At 43.2% G+C, this 24,498-nt stretch overlaps 2 protein-coding genes across 5 annotated transcripts; both read left to right on the top strand.

Moving 5' to 3' along the window:
• The first annotated feature begins 123 nt into the window (after positions 1-123).
• Positions 124-16,535, top strand: LOC131458578 (rap1 GTPase-activating protein 2-like). Of its 4 annotated transcripts, XM_058627755.1 has the most exons (24): positions 124-383; positions 2,521-2,556; positions 8,856-8,940; positions 9,115-9,150; positions 9,839-9,886; positions 10,295-10,327; positions 10,623-10,868; positions 10,982-11,085; positions 11,442-11,520; positions 11,621-11,674; positions 11,770-11,853; positions 12,288-12,388; positions 12,530-12,659; positions 12,735-12,890; positions 12,974-13,045; positions 13,125-13,211; positions 13,565-13,714; positions 13,803-13,907; positions 14,082-14,173; positions 14,249-14,353; positions 14,636-14,850; positions 15,050-15,120; positions 15,253-15,304; positions 15,863-16,535. In XM_058627755.1, exons 1-23 carry the CDS (start codon positions 211-213, stop codon positions 15,262-15,264), a joined length of 2,274 nt encoding a protein of 757 aa, XP_058483738.1. In that variant the 5' UTR covers positions 124-210; the 3' UTR covers positions 15,265-15,304; positions 15,863-16,535. The 4 variants fall into 4 exon arrangements, with proteins under 4 accessions (XP_058483738.1, XP_058483737.1, XP_058483736.1 ...); XM_058627754.1 differs by lacking the exons at positions 124-383; positions 2,521-2,556; positions 8,856-8,940; positions 9,115-9,150; positions 9,839-9,886 and having other exon boundaries at positions 10,223-10,327; positions 13,803-13,913; positions 14,636-14,720; positions 14,790-14,850; XM_058627753.1 differs by lacking the exons at positions 124-383; positions 2,521-2,556; positions 8,856-8,940; positions 9,115-9,150; positions 9,839-9,886 and having other exon boundaries at positions 10,223-10,327; positions 13,803-13,913; positions 15,256-15,304.
• Positions 16,536-16,981: 446 nt separating this feature from the next.
• On the top strand, positions 16,982-24,206 carry ncbp3 (nuclear cap binding subunit 3). Its single transcript, XM_058627756.1, has 13 exons — positions 16,982-17,222; positions 17,865-17,930; positions 18,034-18,142; positions 18,534-18,659; positions 19,242-19,367; positions 19,445-19,602; positions 20,026-20,134; positions 20,256-20,355; positions 20,620-20,729; positions 20,881-21,190; positions 21,683-21,822; positions 21,905-22,072; positions 22,578-24,206. Exons 1-13 carry the CDS (start codon positions 17,037-17,039, stop codon positions 22,919-22,921), a joined length of 2,052 nt encoding a protein of 683 aa, XP_058483739.1. The 5' UTR covers positions 16,982-17,036; the 3' UTR covers positions 22,922-24,206.
• The last annotated feature ends 292 nt before the right edge of the window (positions 24,207-24,498 follow it).

The raw sequence follows: 24,498 nt of genomic DNA, 5'->3' as shown, positions 1-24,498 counted from the left end.
CAGACAGAGAGAGAGAGACCGACATTTATATTCTCTCTATGTCTCTCGCCCCTTCTCTTGCTGTGTGTGAGCGGTAGATTGAAGAGGGAGAACGAGAGCAAGGAGAGAGAGAGAAACATTAAGAGAGGGAGGGTGAGGGAGTGAGTGAATGAGTAAGTGAATGAGTGAGTGAGGCCAGTAAGAGCTTGTTAAGGAGGGCGTTTGACAGAGATGGTCGTATTTATAGGTGGAGAGATAGATAGAACGAGACATTGCGAGAGAGAGACAGAGAAGGAGGAAAACCCAGACACAATAAGAGAGGAAACAAGACAAAGAGGAGGAGAGGGCGAGCGAGGGATCATGCTGAGGAGGAAGAGGAGCGTGTCATTCGGAGGCTTCGGAGGGTAAGAGAGGAAGAGACGGAGAGCGTCATCCTTTTTCACCTCATTTACAGCCTGAGCAGTGACATCACTGACATGTCACTGTGACATGTCAGTGATGTCACTGTGATGTCACTGTGATGTCATTATTTTGGCACCAAAAAACAAATTGATCCTTGTTTATCGTGAGTAAAATAACCAGGTGTGTGTGTGTGTGTGTGTGTGTGTGTGTGTGAACATTAACATTGGTGGAGTTAAAATGTGACTTCTTTTCAACAAGGTTTTGTTTGAAAACTTTCCACACTGTCGACATTAATCTGTCGAGTTCAGTCTGCTGAGATTATAGTGAGCGTCACTTAATCCCATTCTGTGTTCACCAACTTTTCCTCCAGGAAACTCACTCACTCTCCCACACCAAAGTCCACAGAGAAAACCAGTGATTTTAGCTTGTGGTTTACTCTCTCACAGTGAGATAATCAATCATTCACTGCTGTCCTCCTCACGTCCTTCTGTCCTCGGACACCTGCTCACATCCTACCATATCTCCCTCTGTCCTTAAATGCCTCCTCTTTCATAACATCCTTCCTTTTTCCTCTGTCTGTGTTTTCCTTCAACACCTCTTTGATTCCTGCCATGACTCCTTTCCTTTGCGGCCACCTTCTCTCCTTCCACATGTCCTTAATTCCCTCTGTCCCGACTTTCATTTTTCATTTCTGACATTTTCCTTTTTCCCTCCGGTCCTTTGCTTCCTTCACTAACTCCTCCGACACGTCCTACCTTCCTTCTCTACATCCTTCCTTCCTGTGATACACGTTTCTCTCCTTCCTCTCTACTTTCCTTTTTATTCATTTTTTCTTCCTTTTCCTCACCTCATTATGTCCTTCAGCGTACGCCCTTCTCTCTTCTCTCTTGTCTCCTTTCCTCTGCTGTCTCCTCCCTCCTTCCTCCTGACTGCCTCAGTTTATAGTATTTAATAATGCAGCAGCAGCAGCAGCAGCTTCAGGCGGCCGCTCAAACACTTCTATATTCAACTCAATGACCTCAGTTTGGCTCCGCCCCCTCACTATGATGTCACTGAAACGCACGATTTGCACATTTATATGCGTTATTCACATGTCTGTCTTTGCACGTGTTTATGTTTTCATATATTTCACTTGTCGTTGAATGGAAGTCAATGCAGAGTCCTGTGTGTGTGTGTGTGTGTGTGTTATTTATGACCTGAGGGAGTGAACTTCTCACAGTCATCTTACATCTAAGCTTTTAGCATTAAGGTCGATCTCTCTCTCTCTCTCTCTCTCTCTCTCTCTCTCTCCGTTCATTTTCATTATTACATTACCTCTCTCCTCCTCTGTGTCCACTTTCCTTTCTGTCACGAAGCGGCGGTTATGTTAGTTTAGTTGGTGTGGGTAGTTTTGTTATGTCACTTCCTGTTTTGTTTTGGTGATGGGTTTCTACTGTCTGTGTTCACTGTCTCTGTCTTCACCGCGCCCCGTTGATTAGTAACCACTTGCACCTGGTGATAATTACCCCTGCACCTTTAAAGGCTTCACTCTCCCGTTGTCAGTGTGTCACAGATGTATCTCGTGGTTTCCCTGTTCACGGTAGTATCGCAGCTTGGCTGTAGATTTCTTTTCTGTGTTTTTTAAGGAGTTTTAGGAGCCTGTTTGCTCCCTCCATGGGTTTTTTTTTTACCTCTTTTCATTTTTGCTTATCCAAGCAAATAAACCTTTTTGAAACCTGCTTCTGTTCTCGTGCAATTGAGTCCAAGATCTTGACTCCCGCCGTGACACTTTCCTTTCCTTCTTGACTGAGTCATGTGACAAGCGTGTATTTAACGTACAGTTTGCGATAAACAAACGCTATTTGTCCTTCGTTCTTTAAACACAGACATTAAAATAAATGTTGTGAACTTAATAATAACTGTGTGTGTGTGTGTGTGTGTGTGTGTGTGTGTGTGTGAGAGTGAAATGAAATGTGTGATTTACTGCAGCTGTAGCTCCTCAATAAATACATTTTTATTGCTGAAGCCTCACACACACACACACACACACACACACAGGTTACTAAGGTTAATGGAGTATGCCGCTGGAACTCGTCAGTGGTGTTATCAGTGATAACAGCATGTCTCTCTCTCTCTCTCTCCCTGTCTCTCTCTCTGCAGGATTGATAAATCCACAGTCGGTGCGCTCAGAGCTCGGTGAGTGACAAAAAAAGAAAAACTATGATCAACAACAAAAAAAACGCAATGTGGGCAGGCCCTCAGACTGAAGCCCCACCCACAGTCAATAACTTTAAAAGTTCAGTTTGTAAAATTCATAAATTCATTATCACAGTTATCTTTGTTTTTTATGACATTTATATTTATTATCACATTTATTATCGCAATTATAATCACAGTTGTCACATTTATTATCACAGTAATCACATTTATCACATTTATAATCACATGATCACATATATTATCACAGTTATCACATTTATTATCACAGTAATCACATTTATCACATTTATAATCACAGTTATCACATTTATTATCACATTTATAATCACATGATCACATATATTATCACAGTTATCACATTTATTATCACAGTTATAATCACAGTTATCACATTTATTATCACAGTTATAATCACAGTTATTATCACATATATTATCACAGTTATCACATTTATTATCACAGTTATAATCACAGTAATCACATTTATCACATTTATAATCACAGTTATTATCACATATATTATCACAGTTATAATCACAGTTATTATCACATATATTATCACAGTTATAATCACAGTTATCACATTTATTATCACAGTTATAATCCCAGTTATCACATTTATTATCAGATTTATAATCACAGTTATCACATATATTATCACAGTTTTAATCACAGTTATCACATTTATTATCACAGTTATTATCACAGTTATCACATTTATTATCACAGTTATAATCACAGTAATCACATTTATCACATTTATAATCACAGTAATCACATTTATTATCACAGTTATAATCACAGTTATCACATTTATTATCACAGTTATAATCACAGTTATCACATTTATTATCAGATTTATAATCACAGTTATCACATATATTATCACAGTTATCACATTTATTATCACAGTTATAATCACAGTAATCACATTTATTATCACAGTTATAATCACAGTAATCACATTTATCACATTTATAATCACAGTTATCATCACATATATTATCACAGTTATAATCACAGTTATCACATTTATTATCCCAGTTATAATCACAGTAATCACATTTATAATCACAGTAATCATCACATATATTATCACAGTTATAATCACAGTTATCACATTTATTATCACAGTTATTATGACAGTTATTACATTTATTACAGAAATCACATTTATCACATTTATAATCACATATATTATCACAGTTATCACATTTATTATCACAGTTATCATCACAGTAATCACATTTATCACATTTATAATCACAGTTATTATCACATATATTATCACAGTTATCACATTTATTATCACAGTTATTAACACAGTTATCTCATTTATTATCACAGTTATAATCACAGTTATTATCACAGTTATCTCATTTATTATCACAGTTATAATCACAGTTATCTCATTTATATCACAGTTATAATCACAGTTATTATCACAGTTATCTCATTTATATCAGTTATAATCACAGTTATTATCACAGGTATAATCACAGTTATCACATTTATTATCACAGTTATAATCACAGTTATCTCATTTATTATCACAGTTATTATCACAGTTATAATCACAGTTATAATCACAGTAATCACATTTATTATCAGAGTTGTCATATTTCTTATCACATTTATTATCACAGTTATAATCACAGTAATCACATTTATTATCACAGTTATAATCACAGTTATTATCACAGTTATCTCATTTATATCACAGTTATAATCACAGTTATTATCACAGTTATAATCACAGTTATCACATTTATTATCACAGTTATCACATTTATTATCACAGTTATAATCACAGTTATCTCATTTATTATCACAGTTATTATCACAGTTATAATCACAGTTATCACATTTATTATCAAAGTTATAATCACAGTAATCACATTTATTATCACAGTTGTCATATTTCTTATCACATTTCTTATCACAGTTATAATCACAGTAATCACATTTATCACATTTATAATCACATATATTATCACAGTTATCACATTTATTATCACAGTTATCATCACAGTAATCACATTTATCACATTTATAATCACAGTTATTATCACATATATTATCACAGTTATCACATTTATTATCACAGTTATTAACACAGTTATCTCATTTATTATCACAGTTATAATCACAGTTATTATCACAGTTATCTCATTTATTATCACAGTTATAATCACAGTTATCTCATTTATATCACAGTTATAATCACAGTTATTATCACAGTTATCTCATTTATATCAGTTATAATCACAGTTATTATCACAGGTATAATCACAGTTATCACATTTATTATCACAGTTATAATCACAGTTATCTCATTTATTATCACAGTTATTATCACAGTTATAATCACAGTTATCACATTTATTATCACAGTTATAATCACAGTAATCACATTTATTATCAGAGTTGTCATATTTCTTATCACATTTATTATCACAGTTATAATCACAGTAATCACATTTATTATCACAGTTATAATCACAGTTATTATCACAGTTATCTCATTTATATCACAGTTATAATCACAGTTATTATCACAGTTATAATCACAGTTATCACATTTATTATCACAGTTATCACATTTATTATCACAGTTATAATCACAGTTATCTCATTTATTATCACAGTTATTATCACAGTTATAATCACAGTTATCACATTTATTATCAAAGTTATAATCACAGTAATCACATTTATTATCACAGTTGTCATATTTCTTATCACATTTCTTATCACAGTTATAATCACAGTAATCACATTTATTATCACAGTTATAATCACAGTTATTATCACAGTTATCTCATTTATATCAGTTATAATCACAGTTGTCATATTTCTTATCACAGTTATAATCACAGTAATCACATTTCTCACATATATTATCACAATCATCACTGCTGTTGTCACAGTTTCACAATAACAGCTGTTTCATATCACACTGTTATCGTCACAGATTTCACACGTTCACTATCAGAAGATCAGCGGCAGGACATTTGAATAACAATTCACACTCTGTCTCACTTCTCCTGCTGTCCTCCATCTGTCCCCCTCTCTCTTTCTCCTCTTGCCCCTCCCTCTCTCTCCCACTCCCCCCCCCCAAAGTGATTAAGGTGCCACAATACTGATGGTCCTCCTGATGGTATGGGGAGGGGGGTATAAGAGAGAGGGAGAGAGGGAGAGAGAGAGTACTGGTGTTTTATATTAGATTTCAATGAGATGCTCAGTTACCGACGGCAACGCAACAATGTCGCATGAGCACTGGTGAGTCTGGTATTTCCATCCTCCATCTGTGCGTGTGTGTGTGTGTGTGTGTGTGCCATTGTGTCAAAATTTCTCATGTGTTTATGTGATAGTACAATTATATAGAACACTTGTCTTTTTAATATTTACACATGTTGAGTTTGTTTTATTATTTTTATGTGCATGTGTGTGTGTGTGCGCGTGCATGTGTGTGTGGGGGTGCGTGTGCGTGCATGTGTGTGTGTGGGCAGCTAAAGGGCAGACAGTCCGTCTGAATCTTGTGTTTTAAGTTGTTGTTGTTGTCGACAGATGTCAGCGCAGGTCTGCAGGTGTGTGGTGTGTGATGAGACACCACAGTGCCCCCTGGAGGCTGCAGCATTTATGACTGTCACAAGAGACAGATCAGGTTTTACCTGCAGGACGAAACACATGTTCACTATGTCCATGTTTCGGTCATGTGTCTGTGTTTATGTCATGTGTCCGTACTTCTGTCCATGTGTCCGTGTTTCTGTCATGTGTCCGTGTCTCTGTCACGTGTCCATGTTTCTGTCACGTGTCCATGTTTCTGTCACGTGTCCATGTTTCTGTCACGTGTCTATGTTTCTGTCATGTGTCCGTGTTTCTGTCCATGTTTCTGTCATGTGTCCATGTTTCTGTCATGTGTCCGTGTGTCTGTCATGTGTCCAAGTTTCTGTCATGTGTCCGTGTTTCTGTCATGTGTCCGTGTTTCTGTCATGTTTCCATGTTTCTGTCATGTGTCCATGTTTCTGTCATGTTTCCATGTTTCTGTCATGTGTCAGTGTCTCTGTCACATGTCCATTTTCTGTCATGTGTCCATGTTTCTGTCATGTGTCCGTGTTTCTGTCATGTGTCAGTGTCTCTGTCACATGTCCATTTTCTGTCATGTGTCCATGTTTCGGTCGTGTGTCCATGTTTCTGTCATGTGTCCATGTTTCTGTCACGGTGAAATGCCTAGAGGAGTGTTGTGTGTGTGTGCCTGTGTGCGTGCGTGTGCATGTGTGTTGCAAATTAGTGTTAGTGTCTCTGACACGCAGCTGTCAGTGTTGATAACAAACCAGCTGAGAATCTGGTTAAAAAGGAAACTGGTTTTATTTTGAACTGAAGGTCAGGAGGATGACATCACACACACACACGTTCTTGTCCTTCTGTAGTAGAGAGACGTTGTAGACGTTTCCTAACCCTGAACTTAAACTGTGTAACACACAGTCGTACTATAATGCTAGCTATAAGACCTCCAAGGCGAACCTGTACCTGATGTTAACCCTAAAACCCTGAAGTGAAACCCGTCAAAAACTGTAGCCATCACAACTAAACCCTTCAATCTGAACCTAAACCGAAGTCTACAGCCAAGGCTTAACCCATAAGCGGTGACTGACGGTGTTCCAGGATGTAAGGACCCTGGCTTCCTGTGGTCTGTATGTATTATGGTCCTCACAAAGATGTATGTACAAGTACACACACACACACAGCGTGACCTTTCCTCTCTCAGCGGGTTTTCTTGTCTCCTTTCCTTCCTTTCTCATCATCTCGTTGCGTCTCTGTGACCTTTTCCATTCGTTCCTGGACTCTGGGCTTTTGGGATTCTGGATCAGGTCTCTGCTGGACTTAAGGGGTGGGGGGGTTGTTAAAATGATGTTTGTGCATGATGATGTTGGATAATCAGGACTCTGTATCACGGGCCATGTGGTTGGAGTCGTGGTTAGCACTCTTGCCTTTGCAGCAAGAAGACTTCGGGTTGGTGACCCGGTTGGAACGAGGGTCTTTCTGCATAGATTTGCATGTTCTCCCCGTGTGTACGTGAGTCATGTGATAGCAATGAGTCATTTGGAGGTTTGAGCTCATCATGATTTCATCATGATCTCAGGGCTTGATGATATGTTTATCATACAGGAAACATATCCCAATCAGGGTCTTCAGTCATGCCAGAGCAGACCTAAAGCTCACTGGACTCTCAGAACATAGCCCAGAGTACTGTAGATCTAGAACTCACCCAGGCCAGACACAGTACTCACTGGACTCTACTTACCACAGGGTAGACCCAAAACTCACTGGACTTACCTCAGGGTTGTCTTTCTCCGGGTTCTCCGGGTTCTCCAGGTTCTCCAGGTTCTCCTGTTTCCTCCCACAGTCCAAGAACATGCAGATTTGGGGATTAGGCACACTCTACATTGACCATCAGAGTGAATGGTTCTTTGTCTTAATGTGTATCCCTGCGATGGACCATTACTGCGTAGGCAGGTCTCATCAGGTCGGTAAGTGTCTGGACCTGATCGCATTCCTGTGCACAACAAAATATCACGTCTGAGAAATGTCAGAGTACCTAAGACTCACGGTCATGGTACACGGTATCACAAAGGAAAACAAGTCAATATGTCAAGGGTTATCTTGGATTTTACAGACGTATTTCTACAGACACGCTGTGAGAATAGCAACAAAAACTGACAACTGCTGTTTATTTTTGCAGATAAACGTTTGTAATATTCAGTCGGTTTCGGGGTCACAGACTCCAGGGTCTTCTTCCACCAAAACCTTTACTTGCAGAAACTCCCCGACATCCTGGAGGTGACGATGTCAACACCTCAGCAGGATGTCTGACACGTCGCCATCACACCGGAGGCCAAATGTACATGGAGTCACTGACTCTTTTGCCCGTGAAGGTGTCTTTGTCCAGAGGACACACAGCTGTGTCCTCCTGCCACAGAACGTCCCCCAGCGCCACCGGGTTCAGTCGAGTCACTGACCACATCAAGGTCATATCTGCACTGCCATCGCGTCACAATATACAAGTCAGCGTGACAGCCGCTGTACCACCGCGTAAACCCAATGAACCTCTTCTATACTTCTTTATTATCCAAATCCATGTCCCTGATCTCCCAATATGACTCAGCAGTTTGGGCTCGAGAGTGTGTGAATCCAAGAGTGACTCATCAATATTTACAGTAAATCGTTGCCACTAATTGTTGATCTTGATTGGTTGTTTTTATTTGTTTCAGTAAACAGGAGCTACTGACCATTTCCAATGTTCCTCTGGCAGACTGCCCCCCCTCCCCCCCACGCACCGCACCCCCCACCATGAAGGTAACACACATACACACACACACACACGTACATATGTTGAGATAGTTGTTTACGGTGATGTTGGGGGAGCTCCAAAGAGAAAAAATCATAAAAAGAGCACAAATAAAACCCTTAAACTTAACTTAATATTTAACTTCTGTCTGTCTGTCTCTGTCTCTGTCTCATTATCTCCAGTCGGCCCACTTCTTTGACCAGATGGACAAAATGGAGGTAAGAGTTGAATCTTCTGAAGGTGTGAGGTGACATCATGTGATCCTGTTTCTGGATTTTGTCTGATTTGTCTGATCCTAAACTTACCACAGGGTAGACCCACAAGTCCCTGTACTCTGTGACATACCATCGGGGTTGTCCCAGAACTTACTCTGGGGGAGACCCAAAACTCTCTGTACTTACCCCCAGGGTAGATTCAGAAGTCCTTGCATTCCCAAAATGTACCATAGGGTAGACTTGGAATTCTCTGGACTTTAAAAAACGTTTCAGGTTAGACCTAAACAATTCTGGACTACTTTAAGAACTTACCTCAAGTTAGACTCAGGAACATACCCCAGGGTAGACTCAGAAGTCCCTGCACTCTCAGAACATAATCCAGGGTTGACCTAGAAGTCTCTGGACTTTAGGAACTTATTGCAGGTTAGACCCAGAATTCAAAGGACTCTAAAAACCTACCCCAGGGTAGACCCAGCATTCACCAGACTCACCCTCAGGTTTGAACCTTCAGTTTTTCAGTCATGAGAAGTAAAACTCAAACAAGTCTAGTTTCCTCGTATCTAGACTACAAAGTACAAGAGCTAAAGGAAGACACATCTCTGCTTCTGTAAAAATTACAAAAGAAAATATTTGAAGACCTTTCGTCTCAAGACACATTTATATCTGTTGTCTCTTCCTGACACGGACACAGCAGGTGCCGGAAGCATCCGAGATGAAGACAATCCCTCAGAGACAGAAGGCACGTCTGTCCATTTGACTGTCCTCACGTCTGTCTATCTGACTGTCCTCACATCTGTCCATTTGACTGTCCTCACGTCTGTCCATCTGACTGTCCTCACGTCTGTCCATCTGACTGTCCTCACATCTGTCTATCTGTCTGTCCTCACATCTGTCTATCTGACTGTCCTCACATCTGTCCATCTGTCTGTTCTTGCGTTCATCCACTCACCGTTGTGTCCTCATTTCAATTTTGCTCATGTTCCTAAGAAAGCTCCAAAGATTTCTTTGGATTCTTCAACATTCAAGTGTGTCCAAAGTAAAACTCTGTGTCTGGACATTCATCTCAAGACTCAAGACGTTCATTCATGTGTGTGTGTGTGTGTGTGTGTTTGAGTATTTGGTAAACTTTTCCATGTCTCTCTTTCAGGACGACTATATTCCTTACCCAAGGATCGAGGAGGTGAGAACAAACATCAAATCATTGTCTGTTTCCTGTAAACACAGAGTGTCTAAGCCCCGCCCTCTAACACAGACATGGGCAGCACGCATCTTTGCATGAGTAGCAATTTGGGTTGGTGGTGCCTTGCTCAGGGGCATCTTAGCCGATGACGATGACCATCAGTCACGTCTTACTCAGATAGTTTAACTCCTAAACTCGCTTTTTAATCCAAAACACTCCAGCTTCCAGCTAGCATCATGACTCCACAGCTGAAATGTGGATGTGATGTCACAGACCAGATCTTCTGTGTGTGTAGGTGTTGGAAAGGGGGCCCCCGTACCCTCAGATCATCCTACCTGTGTTTGGAGGTTACTGGATCGAAGATCCTGAGGCTCCTCCCACTTCTCTGGAGAGCACAACAGGGGAGGAAGAGGAAGAGGAAGAGGGGGGAGGTTCGAGGGGAGGATTAGAGGAAGAAGACACACCCGCAGAGGATTATGGGTACCATCTGGAGGTGAAGAACAAAGCTGTGCGGGCGTACAGGAAACACTTCTTGGGCAGGGTGAGGTTCGAGGATGTGTTGTATCAAAGTCTTAGCGTGCTTGCTCACTGGTTCATGTAATGTCCTGGAGACGGGGTCACATCTGACTCGTTTCTGATGTTTCTCTCTCTCAGGAACATCTAAACTTCTCCTGCTCGCTTAGCAGCGTGGGAACTCTGCTGCTGTCAGTGAGACACGAGGAAGAGGAGGAGGAAGAGCACCTCCATGTTATCATCAGGTACAAACATGTGTGCCACATGGAAGTGTTTACTTCACACTGACTGATGTGATGTCACTATGTCATGTGACTGATGTGATGACATGTCATGATGTCATGTGACTTATGTGATGTCATGTCATGTGACTGATTTCATGTCATGTGACTGATGTCATGTCATGTGACTGATGTCATGTCATGTCACGCTGTGTTGAATTAGAGCTGAAACTCGTGATGAGACGATAACAGTCCGGGAAAATGTTTTCTGACGTTATAATTTCATCACATTTTCATATAAAATTGTGTACAAACCAATGGAGTCGCCCCCTGCAGGTTATTCAACAAAAAAAAAACAAGTTTCTGGTTTGTCTCATCAGGTCTCGGCTGAAAAGTGTCTATCACAGATTATCACTGAGTGACCTGCCTGACATCCCCAGTGTACCACAGCTAGCCAAGGTACAACACACGTGCACACACACACACACATGCACACACGCACACACACACACACAGTCTGACAGGTCGAGTCCAAACGTGTGTGTCCTTCCTCCTGAAGCTCCTGTGTGATGAAGCAGCAGCTCTGCGTTTCAGTCCCGTTCTCTACCCGAAGGTGAGACCTCGCTGAACGTCCGTCCTCTGAATGTGAGACGTTGTTCGTCACGTTGGACAGATTTCTGTCAAACTCACCTGTCCGTCTGTGTCCAGGCGTCGCAGCTCATCATCAACTACGACGAGCACGAGGTCAACAACACCTTCAAGTTCGGAGTCATTTACCAGAGATTTGAACAGGTGCACATGTGATTAATGACATACGTGACTGTCTCACTCACATGAATATGTGATGACATGTGACTGATTGTGATGTCATGTAATGTGACTGATTGTGATGTCATGTGACTGTGATGACATGTGACTGATTGTGATGTCATGCGACTGTGATGACATGTGACTGATTGTGATGTCATGTGACTGATTGTGATGACATGTGACTGATGACATGTGATGTCATGTGACTGTGATGACATGTGATGTCATGTGACTGTGATGACATGTGACTGATTGTGATGTCATGCGACTGTGATGACATGTGACTGATTGTGATGTCATGTGACTGTGATGACATGTGACTGATTGTGATGTCATGCGACTGTGATGACATGTGACTGATTGTGATGTCATGTGACTGATTGTGATGACATGTCATGATGTCATCTGTCTGTCAGGTTTCAGAGGAGGAGTTGTTCAGGAACAACGAGGAGACGTCAGCTTTCACAGAGTTTCTGCAGCTTCTGGGAGAAACTGTGGATCTGCAGGACTTCAGAGGGTGAACGTCTCACAAGATCACAGACAATTTAATCACAGTCTCATTCAGATGCAACAAAATGTGTTTCATCCTGTGATGAACACATGATGCTGACAAAAATGTAAAAAAAATAAAAAAATCTGGTGCCTGATCTGTCCACAGGTTTCGAGGAGGTCTGGATGTTTCCCACGGTCAGACAGGTTCTCAGTCCGTCTACACCGTCCACAGACGGCAGGAGATCATGTTCCACGTGTCCACCAAGCTGCCTTTCACTGAGGGAGACACACAGCAGGTAGATCACTGCGAGCACACCCATCATGCATCACTGCACGGCGCTCAGTGTGTTCTAAGTCCTGTTCTTCCTCAGCTTCAGAGGAAACGTCACATTGGAAATGACATCGTGGCGGTCGTCTTCCAAGAGGAAGCCACGCCCTTCGTCCCCGACATGATCGCCTCAAACTTCCTCCACGCCTTCATCGTCGTGCAGGTGGAGGATCCGGGTTCTGATGTCACCACATACAAGGTCATCATTTCCTGTCAGCATTTTCTCCTCACGTTCTTCTTCTTCACATGAATCCGTCATGATGAAGAACACTTCTTTGACAGGTGTCCGTCACTGCGCGAGAAGATGTTCCTCCGTTTGGCCCGCCCCTCCCGAATCCTGCCGTCTTTAAGAAGGTGAGTCTGTGTTTTTGATAATGTTTGATGAAACCTGTGAATATTTAACCACATGAACAAGACTTTTTTTCTCCTTCAGGGTCCAGAGTTCAGAGAGTTTCTTCTCACAAAGCTCATCAACGCTGAGGTGTCGTGCTACAAGAGCGACCGCTTCGCCCGACTGGAGGTGAAAACGCCTTCACCGCGCAGAGAAACTCACTCACTCTCCCACACCGAAGTCCACCGAGAGGACTTCAGTGGGGACACAGGAGCTGCTGGTCCTCTGCTGCCTCGTGTGGTCACTTTGTGTCACTGAGGTCAAAATAAGACATTTTAACTTAATTTGACATTAAAATCACTGATTTTCTCTCTGCACTTTGGTGTGGGAGAGTGAACCTAACACAAAAAGAATTATTGTAAAAGTAAAACTGGTAAAGTATGAGGAAAACATTCTGGTTCTTAGTCATGTTCGAGAGAAATTGTCGTATGGTGTCCCACAGGGCTCAGTGTTAGATACTCTCTCAAATGTTGTTTGTGAAGGAGCGCACTCGCACCGCCCTGCTGGACGGCCTCCACGACGAGCTGCACAGACGATCCCAGAGCATGCTGGGTATGACATCAGGTGTGGAGGAGGAGGAGGAGCGAGTCGAGAACGGACACGCCCACGGAGGACTGCTGGAGTCCATCAAGGTGTTTCCTACGTTTGTCCCACTGTTCGTCGCTGTGCGGACATGTCTGCGTGCGTTCCTGATTCTTCCACATTTGTTGTCTGTTCCAGAGGGCGATGCGAGGGCGGAGCGTCTCCATGGAAACGATGTCGAGGGGTGGGGGCGGTCTGCCTACTAGCCTGAGTGGGGGCGGTCTGGCACACCTCAGCACAGAGGTGAACGTAGGTTTATATTTACATCACACACAAATTCAACAACTGAGTGCCAAACTTTTACAATTGAGTCCAAAAATTGTGTGCGTATGTTTGTGTGTACGTGTGTGTGTGTGTGTGTGTGTGTGTGTGTGTGTGTGTGTGTGTGTGTGTGTGCGTGTGCGTGTGTGATGTCAGTATAACGTGAAGTCTCCGGTGAAGCGCCGCTCGGGTCTTTTTCCTCGCCTGCTGAGCGTCGACAGCCAAACAGAGAGACAGAACCAGAGAAGGTGAACAGTTGTTTTTCTTCATTCGTTTCTTCTGCGTCAAACTTTAACGTGTTGTTGACCTCGCGATCGCCTCAGTCTCCTCAGTGAGCAGAGGAGCTTCGACGGCTGTCAGCCGACGCTGGAGGTGAAGTCAGAGCTGCCGTCCAATCCCAGCTCCCCGGAGGCGGGACAACGCGACAGGTGAGCGCAAATTCTGCGAATAACTGCTTTTAACGTCACCAAACTCTTCTCAGCTGCTGAAGTTTGAGATTAACGCATGTTTTCAGGAATTTCTTTTTACCTTTGATCTACAGTTGGAAAGCAAGAGATATCCGCAGAAATACGACAAATAGTGTATATCGTTGATAAGACGCTTCTGCGTGGTGTTCCTCAGAGCTTCGTTTTAGATCCTCTGTTTCTTCTTCTTCTTTTGTGCTGGTTTAACAGCCTCGTTCTTTCCTTCCTTCTTCTCGTCTCCTCCAGGTTTCACGTGAAGAAGAGCAGTAAAATCTCCAGATCCACATCTAGCACCTGCAGCTTCAGCGTGTCCACTGAGGACACTCACCTGGTGAGACCGCACACGCTTACAGACGATGAACGTATTCTGCTCTTTGTTCAATCGGGTCTCTGTGTTCAGGTCGCTCAGGCTGCAGAGGGTCAAAGTTCAACTCCGCTCATCGTCTGCCGCAGCCCTACAGGTTCAGTGTAACACACACACACACACACACACACACACACATCACTAGCTGCGTTTGTCTCAAAGTATCGCCTGGATCCAGAACTATTTCACCTCCGATAACAGAGATGTTACTGTGTCACCACAACAATTGTTCTCGTCGGCGGCAACTTTGGAAACACAGGTCAGAGTTCACCGTGTTTGTGTTTGTTTGTGTTTAGACATGAGAAATAAAAACTCGCCGCGATCAAACCTCAGGTTTCGCTTCGACAAACTGAGTCACTCTGCTGCGGTAAGTATTGCTGTTGTTGCTGTTGTTGCTGCTGCTGCTGTTGTTGTTGCTGCTGTTGTTGCTGTTACTGTTGTTGTTGTGCTGTTACTGCTGTTGCTGTTGTTGTTGTTGACAACAGTTTCCTCTCGTCAGCAGGGACATTAGGCTGAGGACGCCGCAGTGGGAGGGGCTTATCTGTGCTGAGGTTTGAACGCTCTTTATTTAAACTGAACAATAACAATGATAATCTGGATTCATTCTTTATCAGCTCAGTTAGCGACAATGTCGTGCTCCCGACGAGTTTACTGTCACTTTAATCTGATCACATGCTAACACGTCGCAATAAAAGCACGGAAAACTCAGCTCCTCTCACCCTTCATGTATGTCAGTGTTTGCAGTGACCATTGTGTGGCGCTAGAGAGTAGCCACCAATAATTTTGTCTTGTCAGAGCACAGCAAATGTAGCCCACACCCTTACAATCATGGTAAAAGTCAGGCGAAGACAATAATTCAGTTTTCGTAGTCTTAGTCGGACTAACGTACCTGGATCATGTGATTCATAGTCCGATTACTGAGCATACACACTTCAGTCAGACTGGAGTCAGAACAGGCTTTTTCGGTCCAGTCAGTTCACGACAACAACCTATAAAAGCCAGTCACTGCACCACCTACTGGCAACAGGAAGTACATGAATCACCAAGTGCGAGGTTTTGACGAACTTTGACCTTTGATTTTGTTTAGAATCTTTGTTTTTTCTCTGCAGTTTCCAACAACAACAGGAAGATTCGGATGACGAGGATTTATCAGTTTTCAGAGGTGGTGGAATCACCAGTAACCAAATCAATTTATTTTGAAAAGGTCCACTTCCTGTTACACAACTTCTACTTTTCTTGATTGATGACGAATGAACTGCAACGTTTGTGCTTCACTCACACTTTTACTTTTTCTACTTTAATTGTATTTTGATGCAAATACTTTTGTAATTTTACTCTGAGAAAATCTTTAGGTTTTTCTACACTGTGGTGTACACACACACACACACACACACACACACACACGTATGTGCTCTTGTTCTGTGTTGTTTCACTTCCCTCCAGTTACCACAGCAACGCTTCACCTGTTAGAGACTCAACCGCCATGTGACACTTGTGTTTCTAAACATAAACAGTTTGAATATTTGTTTTCCTCGTTGTTTCTAAAGGTGTAGCGTCTGTTGTTGTTTGTGCGTTATTTACATTTATACTCAGTTATTAACACAGAATGATTATTGATTAAAAACCAACTGTTTGCGATCATTTATTCAGACGTGACGGCCGTTGTATTTGTTTAGCGCCATTTACAGTAAACATGTTGTTGGTGTTTATAATCGTTTGCAAACATGTAACAAGGATTTATTTGTGTTCGTTTTTCATTTATAAAAACTGCTTTTAATCATTTGTTGTGATTATTTGGTTGATTTGTTTGTGGAATATTCAGGTTGATGGGTTGGATGAGCAGCATTACTAAACACGTGATAATAACCAGTTTAAAGTGGTTTATGAAAATGCAATAACAGGTTTTCAGACGTTTATCAGTGAATAAAGATGTTAATTACCTGTTTCATGTGTCATGTCGGGATAAACGACTGTAAAGTAGTTGATTACATAAATTATTTGTCATATTTATCATATATTGTTGACCATAACAAACAAAAACTTTGAAAATCAATTTATTCATGTCAATGTTAATTAATTCATCTAATATTACATCTAAGATTACTGCTTAAATATGTATTAATCAATACTATAATACATAAAAAATAGTGATAACTCCTTCCACCACTGGATGGCGCTGGTGCTCGTTTGTCCGAATCACCGGAGCGCAGACGAAGAAGAAGGCGGAGGGCAGGGAACTGTTGCCGGGTCAAAGCGGCAGCAGCAGCCGTTGTTCGCAGCACTATGGCGGCAGTGCGCAGCTTACGGGTGTCGGTGAAATCAGACAGCGGCTCGGACCGCTCTGATTCGGGCTCCGACTCCGAGTCGGAGCGGGATACCCGCGAGGCCGAGCCGATGGAGGTGGAGGAGGGGGAGCTGGAGGCCGACGACGACGTCTCCGTGAACCGCTCTTTGAAGGAGCTGCTGCCGGTGAGTCTCTGCGCTAGGCCCCGCGTCAGACCGGGGACTGGCGTCCTCGGCGGCCCGCGGACGAGGCGGAGGAGTCGGCGTGTGGGAACATGGGACTCCCGGCTGTGAGCTCAGCGGCTGGTGTCGGTGTGAACGCGGGCCTCGGACTAATTTCTGTGAAATTACCCAAACCCGTGTTTGTGCTTCGTCACTTTAGATGTTTGTTGTTTCTCACACTTGTTGCACGTCACGTGCCGCCAAACCCCATACAGTAAACGGGAAGTTAAAGGTTTTCACGACTAAAGTGACGCAATTGCGTTACACGCGATCGATAATTTTTCACAATTCGGATGCTTTTACATTCGTTGAGCCATTCGGTTAATGAATAAAACACAATTTTTACCCTTGAAAGTGGCAGTTTTCATGTTTTCATCGTCAAACGAAATGAAACGTCACGTTTTTACCTCAACAGTGGATTCAATGAAATGATTATTGTTATTATCACCTGTGCTGCTGCAGTGTTTTTACCACGTGTTGGTGTTGGAATATTAAATATTTAAACAGGGGTTTGTTGTTAATGTTGTGTGTGTGTGATCGTGTGTAGTTTAAAGTTTTACTGACTGTTGTTGTTGTTGTTGTTGTTGTTGTTTGCTGTGTTTCCAGGACACAAGTCGCAGGTATGAAAACAAAGCTGGAGCCTTCATCACGGGCATCGACGTCACCTCCAAGGTAAAATGGATGCATTCCATTTGTAGTCGGGAATCATCAATAACGATTCAATCAATAATAATAATAATAATAATAATGATGATGTTGTTGTTTAAATCATCAGGAGGCGATCGAGAGGAAAGAGAAGCGAGCGAGACGTTTCCATTTCTGTGGTGAGGAGGAGAGTGTCGTCCAGAGGAACGTGTTCCTCCACAAAGACACCATGAAGAAAGGTAATCTGATTACACCTGCCTCAATCATCACTTACCACCCAGTGTGGTAATCTGATTACACTCCCCAGAATAATCTGATTGTGTCCACTGAAATAATCTGGCTATGAATACTAAAATAACTGAATTAGGTGCACTCAAATGATCTGATTAAAAAAAAAAAAAAAACACTGAATTAATCTGATTCCAGAATAATTTGATTGCACCCGCTGAGGTAATCCGGATTTAACTTCCTCAGTAATCTGATGCTCCGGTCACTGCAGTTATTAAACAGCAGAAGAAGAAAGTTACATTCTGCTTTTCGTACAAATAAATAAATGTTTGCAGATGGCTCCGCCCCTTTCAGCCATGTTAGTTCACTGTCTGTTTCTTGTTCTTCTTCTGTGGTGCGCAGCGATCCCCAGACTCCGCCTGGAGGCCATTTATGTGACGGGCGTGGACGACATGAGCACGCAGGACATCTTTGGATACTTTAAGAATTATCCTCCAGCGCACATCGAGTGGATCGACGACACGTCCTGTGAGTATGCCTATATTTCACTGAGCCGTGACCGCCCCCTGCTGCTGAGAACAGAGAGGCTCACTTTCAAACTGAAGTTTGTAAACCGCTCACTCTCCCACACCAAACCCCATAGAGAGAATCAGTGATTTTAGCTGGCGGGGACACAGGAGCTGCTGGTCCTCTGCTGCCTCGTGTGGTCACTTTGTGTCACTGGTGTAAATCTGAATGGAGATTTCCAAAAGCCGAAGTGACAAAATAAGACATTTGAACTTAGTGATGGAGGCAGCAGTGGATCAACGACTCCTGTGTGCTGTGATGTTAACGCAAGCTTAAATCACTGATTTTCTTTATGGGGTTTGGTGTGAGAGAGTGAGTGGTTTACAAACTTCAGTTTCCTGTTGGAAAAGTCTGTGTAACAGTGAGATAAAGATGTGAAATGTTCTTAAAGACATCAAGTCTTGGTTCTTGTGTCTCAGGCTGCAGACAAACCTACTTACTGTACCTTAAGCTGCCCAGCAGATCACGTGACGGCGTCCTGTGAAGTTGAATCGCGTTGATTCTGTCTCTCATCCGTCTGCTCGACTTCTACTCGTCTCCTAGGTAACGTGGTGTGGTTAGACGACGACACCTCTGTCCGAGCGCTCATCAACAGCAGCCGGATGCCCGACCCGGACACCGTCACCACGGAGACGGAGAGCAGCGGTGAGCCGGGCGAGGAGAGCAAAGGTCAGTGTGTGAACAAGGAAATTAAACAAAAATAAAATAACGTTCGGCCTTGACAGTGGACTGTGTTCTGCTCGCAGGTCAGGGAGGTCAAGGGTCAGACGATGAAGACTGCGAAGAGGAGGGTGAGGTGGATGAGGACGTGGAGGAGACGACGATGACGACGAAGAAGAGCAGCGAAGAGAAGGACAGCAACGGAGAGGTGGAGCAGAAGACGACGACGACGGAGGGCGAACAGGTGAACACTGTCGCTCAAACTGATCACCAGACATTTTCAAGACGTGTCCTAATTTAATATGTCCAATCCAATCCAACTTTATTTGTTAAGCACTTTAAACAAACCACAATGGACCAAAGTGCTGTACAGAATAAGTTAAAGGTTCAATATAAGATAAAACAGCTTGAAATAAATTAGAATCATAAAAACACAATAAGAAATGGCAGTGGGGCAAGACCATTCAGGGATTTAAAAACAAATAAAATCATTTTAAAATCGATCCTGAAGTGTATGGGCAGCCAGTGGAGTGAGGCTAAAATGGGGGAAATGTGCTCAAATTTACGTGTGCCAGTTAAAAGATGTGCGGTGTCTTCACAAACTGATCAGGGTTATAGATTACTACCAATAACTGTGTGTGTGTGTGTGTGTGTGTGTGTGTTGTAGGTGGATGATCTGTCTCGAGTAGAGAGAGAGTCTCTGCTGAGGAACGACCTGCGGCCGGTGATCAAACCTTTCAGGGGAAACAAACTTCTGCTGCGCTTCGCCACACACGGTCTGTCTCTCTCACACACACACACACACACACACACACACACACACACTTTTTAGTCCCTGCTCTAAGTGAGTCTTGACGGTGCGTCCTCTGCCTTCTGTCCTCTGTCTTCTGTCCACAGATGATAAGAAAGAACTCGGCGCCGCTCGGCGCAGCAGATACTACATGAAGTACGGGAACCCAAACTATGGAGGAATGAAAGGAATCCTGAGCAACTCCTGGTGAGGACACGCACCAACATCAATCAATTAATCAATCGATTAATTGATCGGACTTTATCTGTGGAGGATTGTCTCTTCACCGTCCACCACAGACTCCTCTGGACGTTTGTGTTTACAATGACAGGGTCGGCCATTTTGTCCCCACAGAGACATGCCCACATTAACTAACCCGTCCCCAAAGAGACATGTCCATATTTACTAACCTGTCCTCACAGAGACATGTCCACATTAACTAACGGTGTCCCGTGTCATCCCTCTCACCAGGAAGAGACGTTTCCACAACCGTCGGATCCAGCGAGACGTCATCAAGACCAAAAAACCTCTGATTGGAGACAGTCTGGGACACACGCCACCGTACACGCACCGACACTCAGGTGAGACCGGTTACCACGGCGACAGAGATCTGTTTCCTGTTTCCACGTTTACAAATGACCACTTCCTGTGTCCTCGTCCGAAGTGATCAGGATTAATAATTTGATTATGGTTGTTGATCTGGATTATTGATGAACCTTGTCTCTCTCTCAGCTGACCTGGTTAATCTGCCTGAAGAACCCATCAAAGAGGAAGAGGAGGAAGAGGAGGAGGACGGGGACGAGGACGAGGACATGGACTCGGACGACAGAGTGGTAGAGTACAAAGAGCGTGGCGAAAAGGGCGTGCGCCTGATGGGGGCGGGGCTTCGCACCCGGGCGGAGCGCTCTCCGTCACCGTGGTCGGAGTCGGACGAGATGGATTATGACCTGGAGCTGAAGATGATCTCCACGCCGTCGCCCAAGAAGAGCAAGAAGATGACGATGTACGCCGACGAGCTCGACACACAGCTCAAGGGCATCAGGTAATCGGATTACCGTTTAACTGTCATCTGATGGTAATCGGATTATAATATTGGTGTGATTTAACAGTAATCTGATCATAACACAACAATAACCTGTCAGTAATATGGTTCTAATCTAATCATTAAATCATAAAAAATAATATTGATGATGATAATATAGGTGTGATTTCACGGTAATCTGATTATAATTTCACTGTAATCTGATCATAATACAATCATAATTTGACAGTTATTTCATTATAATCTCAGTTAAATCATAAGAAACATAATCTGATCATAACACGAGTGTCACCCGATGGTAATCTGATTTAATTTAACAATAGTCTCATAATCTGATCATAAATATCATATTCCAATGGTACTTAAATGATTCCAAATATAATCTGATGATAATCTGTCAGTAATAGGATGGTTATCTCATGATGAGGTAATACGATTATAACATAGTACTGACGATAATCAGATTATCATCTGTGGTTTCCTGATAAACAGGAACCGTCTCGGAGGTTCAGGATCTCAGACCAAGACCAAATCACCGTCCCCGCCCAAAGTGACCGACGTCCGGCAGCTGCTGGAGGAGAAGAGACAGGGACACGGACAGCGCTCCCCGGTGTCCAGCAGTGGGAAGACAGGTGTTCATGTGTTCGTGTTTGTTTGTTTGTTTCGACGACTTTCATCATTTCTCCGTCTCCTAATCACAAACTCTGTTTGCAGATGTTCGGCAGCGGCTCGGAAAAAGGCAGCGCTCGCCCTCCCCCGACTCCCCCAGGGACACGCCCCCAGCCAGAGAACCAGTCAGGGACATTCACCGCAGACTGGGCGTGGCCAATCAAGACAACAGGGGCGTGTTCTCAACCAACGCGTCCAAGGAGAGGAAGACGAGTATGAGACTTGTTTGTTTGTCTTGACGGGTGTCGATAATTGTTTATGAATTAGCCCCGCCTCCTCGTGGCAGCGTCCCCGTGACGAGCAGTTAGAGCTGCGATCATTTATTGAAAACAAAGCGAAAATTAGCTCGTCTTACGGGGACGTTTGAAAAACGATGCCAACAGCATCGCTGAAACTCGGCGGCATAACATTTACGAAAAATTGTGATTTTAGGGAATTTTGGAAATATTTCAAATGGAAACTTTCTATGAGAATTTATGGGGATAATTTTTTTGGGATAATTTGAAGAAACTGAGTCATATACCAACACATTTTATATTCTTTGTGGCGTTCTTCACGTAATGTATTGTCTTCAGTAAAAATGCGTCCTCACTCTGGACGGCGTGCGCTACTTTTTTGGGCCATAGAAGACGACAAAGACAAATGCAGACATGTATAAAGTCAGCTGAGCTCATGTTTTGTTTTTAGCGAGTAACTGCTATGACATCATCACCACCAGGTGGACTGTGGAGCAGACTCGGCTCGGCCGAAGACGACAGCGGTGGAGGTGGCGCCGGACGCCAGAGCCGCCGACCCTCCTCCTCCTCAGCGACATCGTCGGGGCGGGCCAACGATGGCGGCGGGAAACGACGAGGTGACGGAGACGCGGAGGGAGGAGAGGAGGAGGCGCCGCCACCGGCGGCAGAGGAGGAGGACGACTCGACGCTTCAGAAGATGTGGGGCGCCATGATCAAACAGAAGCAGGAGCGCGTCACGCACAAGTCGAAGAAAAGTCGACTGGACAACCTGCCGTCGCTGCAGATCGAGATCAGCCGCGACAGCAGCGACGACTCGGACGCATGAGTGCGAGCAAGACTGCTGAGGCCGGGGCGGGGACCGAGAGATGGAACACGGGGACGTCTGTCATGGGAACAGTTTGTTGTTTTTGGTTTGAATTCAACAGGAAGTCTGATTCAAACTAAACTGATCGTGTCTGACGTTGATGGACGATCGTCGGCCTCACGATGTGTTCACGCTGAATTGGAAGCTTCTTCTTCTTCTTCTTCTTCTTCTTCTTCTTCTTCTTTTTCTTTTTTTTTCGTGCTCTGTGGCATTGCTGTGGTCGTTGGATCAGTTGTGTTCTGCACTGAACCGAACCGTTCTGATACACTGAAGCAAGCGAGGGGAACTTTGTGTCTGTGTAAAACCACCGTCAGCCGACCTCACGGTCACATTTTCACTCTCCTTATGTCTTCACGTCCGGGTTAAACGTCACGACTTATTCCAGTGTCTGAAGACTCAAACTCCTGAGACGTCCATCTGCGAGTTCTTGGTAAGCGATTCCTGCCTTGTTCTCCCCTATGCCCTGAGCATTTAAGCAAACGGGTTTTTACATTTACGGTGTCCTCGTCCTCCCTGTGGACACTGATGGAATAACAGGGACAGACGAGCAGAGACTTGAAGGGAAATGTCCAATCATGTCCATCGTTTTTGGTTTTTATATGGATCAGTATCGCAGATGATTAAAGGACCAGTGTGGAGGATCTTAGTGGTGACCCCCAAATGTTTGGTTTGTCCTTTTAAAGCTTTTTTTTTTCATAGACTCCTAGCATCCAACATGGCCGCCTCTGGACGTCCTGCCGCTCATGTCCACACAGACTCTGCAGAGAATCCTTCACACTGGAGCTTTAATGTATGAGAAGCAGGTGTGTGGGTGCAAGTGGACTGAGCAGCTCGAGTGAAACAGGATTAAATTGTCTCATCAGTGTTTTAGGGCCCAGGCTCACGGTTGTTTCACCTGTCGACCGTTTTCTCGATTGTTTGGTCCATAAAATGTCCGATCAGTGATTGTCAAACCTGGAGATGATGATGTTCTCAAATGTCTTTGTTTCACATTCAGTTTGAATCATTTCTTTGTTTATTTGGAGCAAAGAAACCAGAAGCTGAAAAAAATGACTCTATATATATATATATATATATATATATATATATATATATATATAGGGTTAAAATAACACTCACACTGATTAATCCATGGTCAGAATAGTTGGTCGTAGTCGATTAATCGTTGCAGCCCGACAGTGTTGTCGTCCTTCACATCAGACTAAACTGAGACGTCACCATAAAATAAAGACTCCTCTCTTTTCTACTCTGAGTTTCATTCTGATGTTTCTTTCCTGACGTCTCTGCTCGTTTAACGTCACCTGACATCCCGAGGGTGGCGCTACAGAACGATACATCACCTGCTGATGAAAATGTATTAATAAAAAAAATAACATTTAACTAAGTTGATAAATTAAAGAGAGGAAAACAAATAAAAAATAAATAAAGTTGGTCCTAAAATGTCGCCACCAAAGGTAAGTAAGGACATGAAGATACTGATATAAAGGTTTTTCTTTAAATTAATTTAACCTATCATTTATTGTCTCTTAGTACCAGTT

The sequence above is a fragment of the Solea solea genome, chromosome 4, assembly GCF_958295425.1.
Source record: "Solea solea chromosome 4, fSolSol10.1, whole genome shotgun sequence".
In the NCBI taxonomy this organism is placed as follows: Eukaryota; Metazoa; Chordata; class Actinopteri; order Pleuronectiformes; family Soleidae; genus Solea; species Solea solea.
The sequence above is the reverse complement of the archived record's forward strand: the minus strand, read 5'-3'. Positions and strand labels throughout refer to the sequence as shown.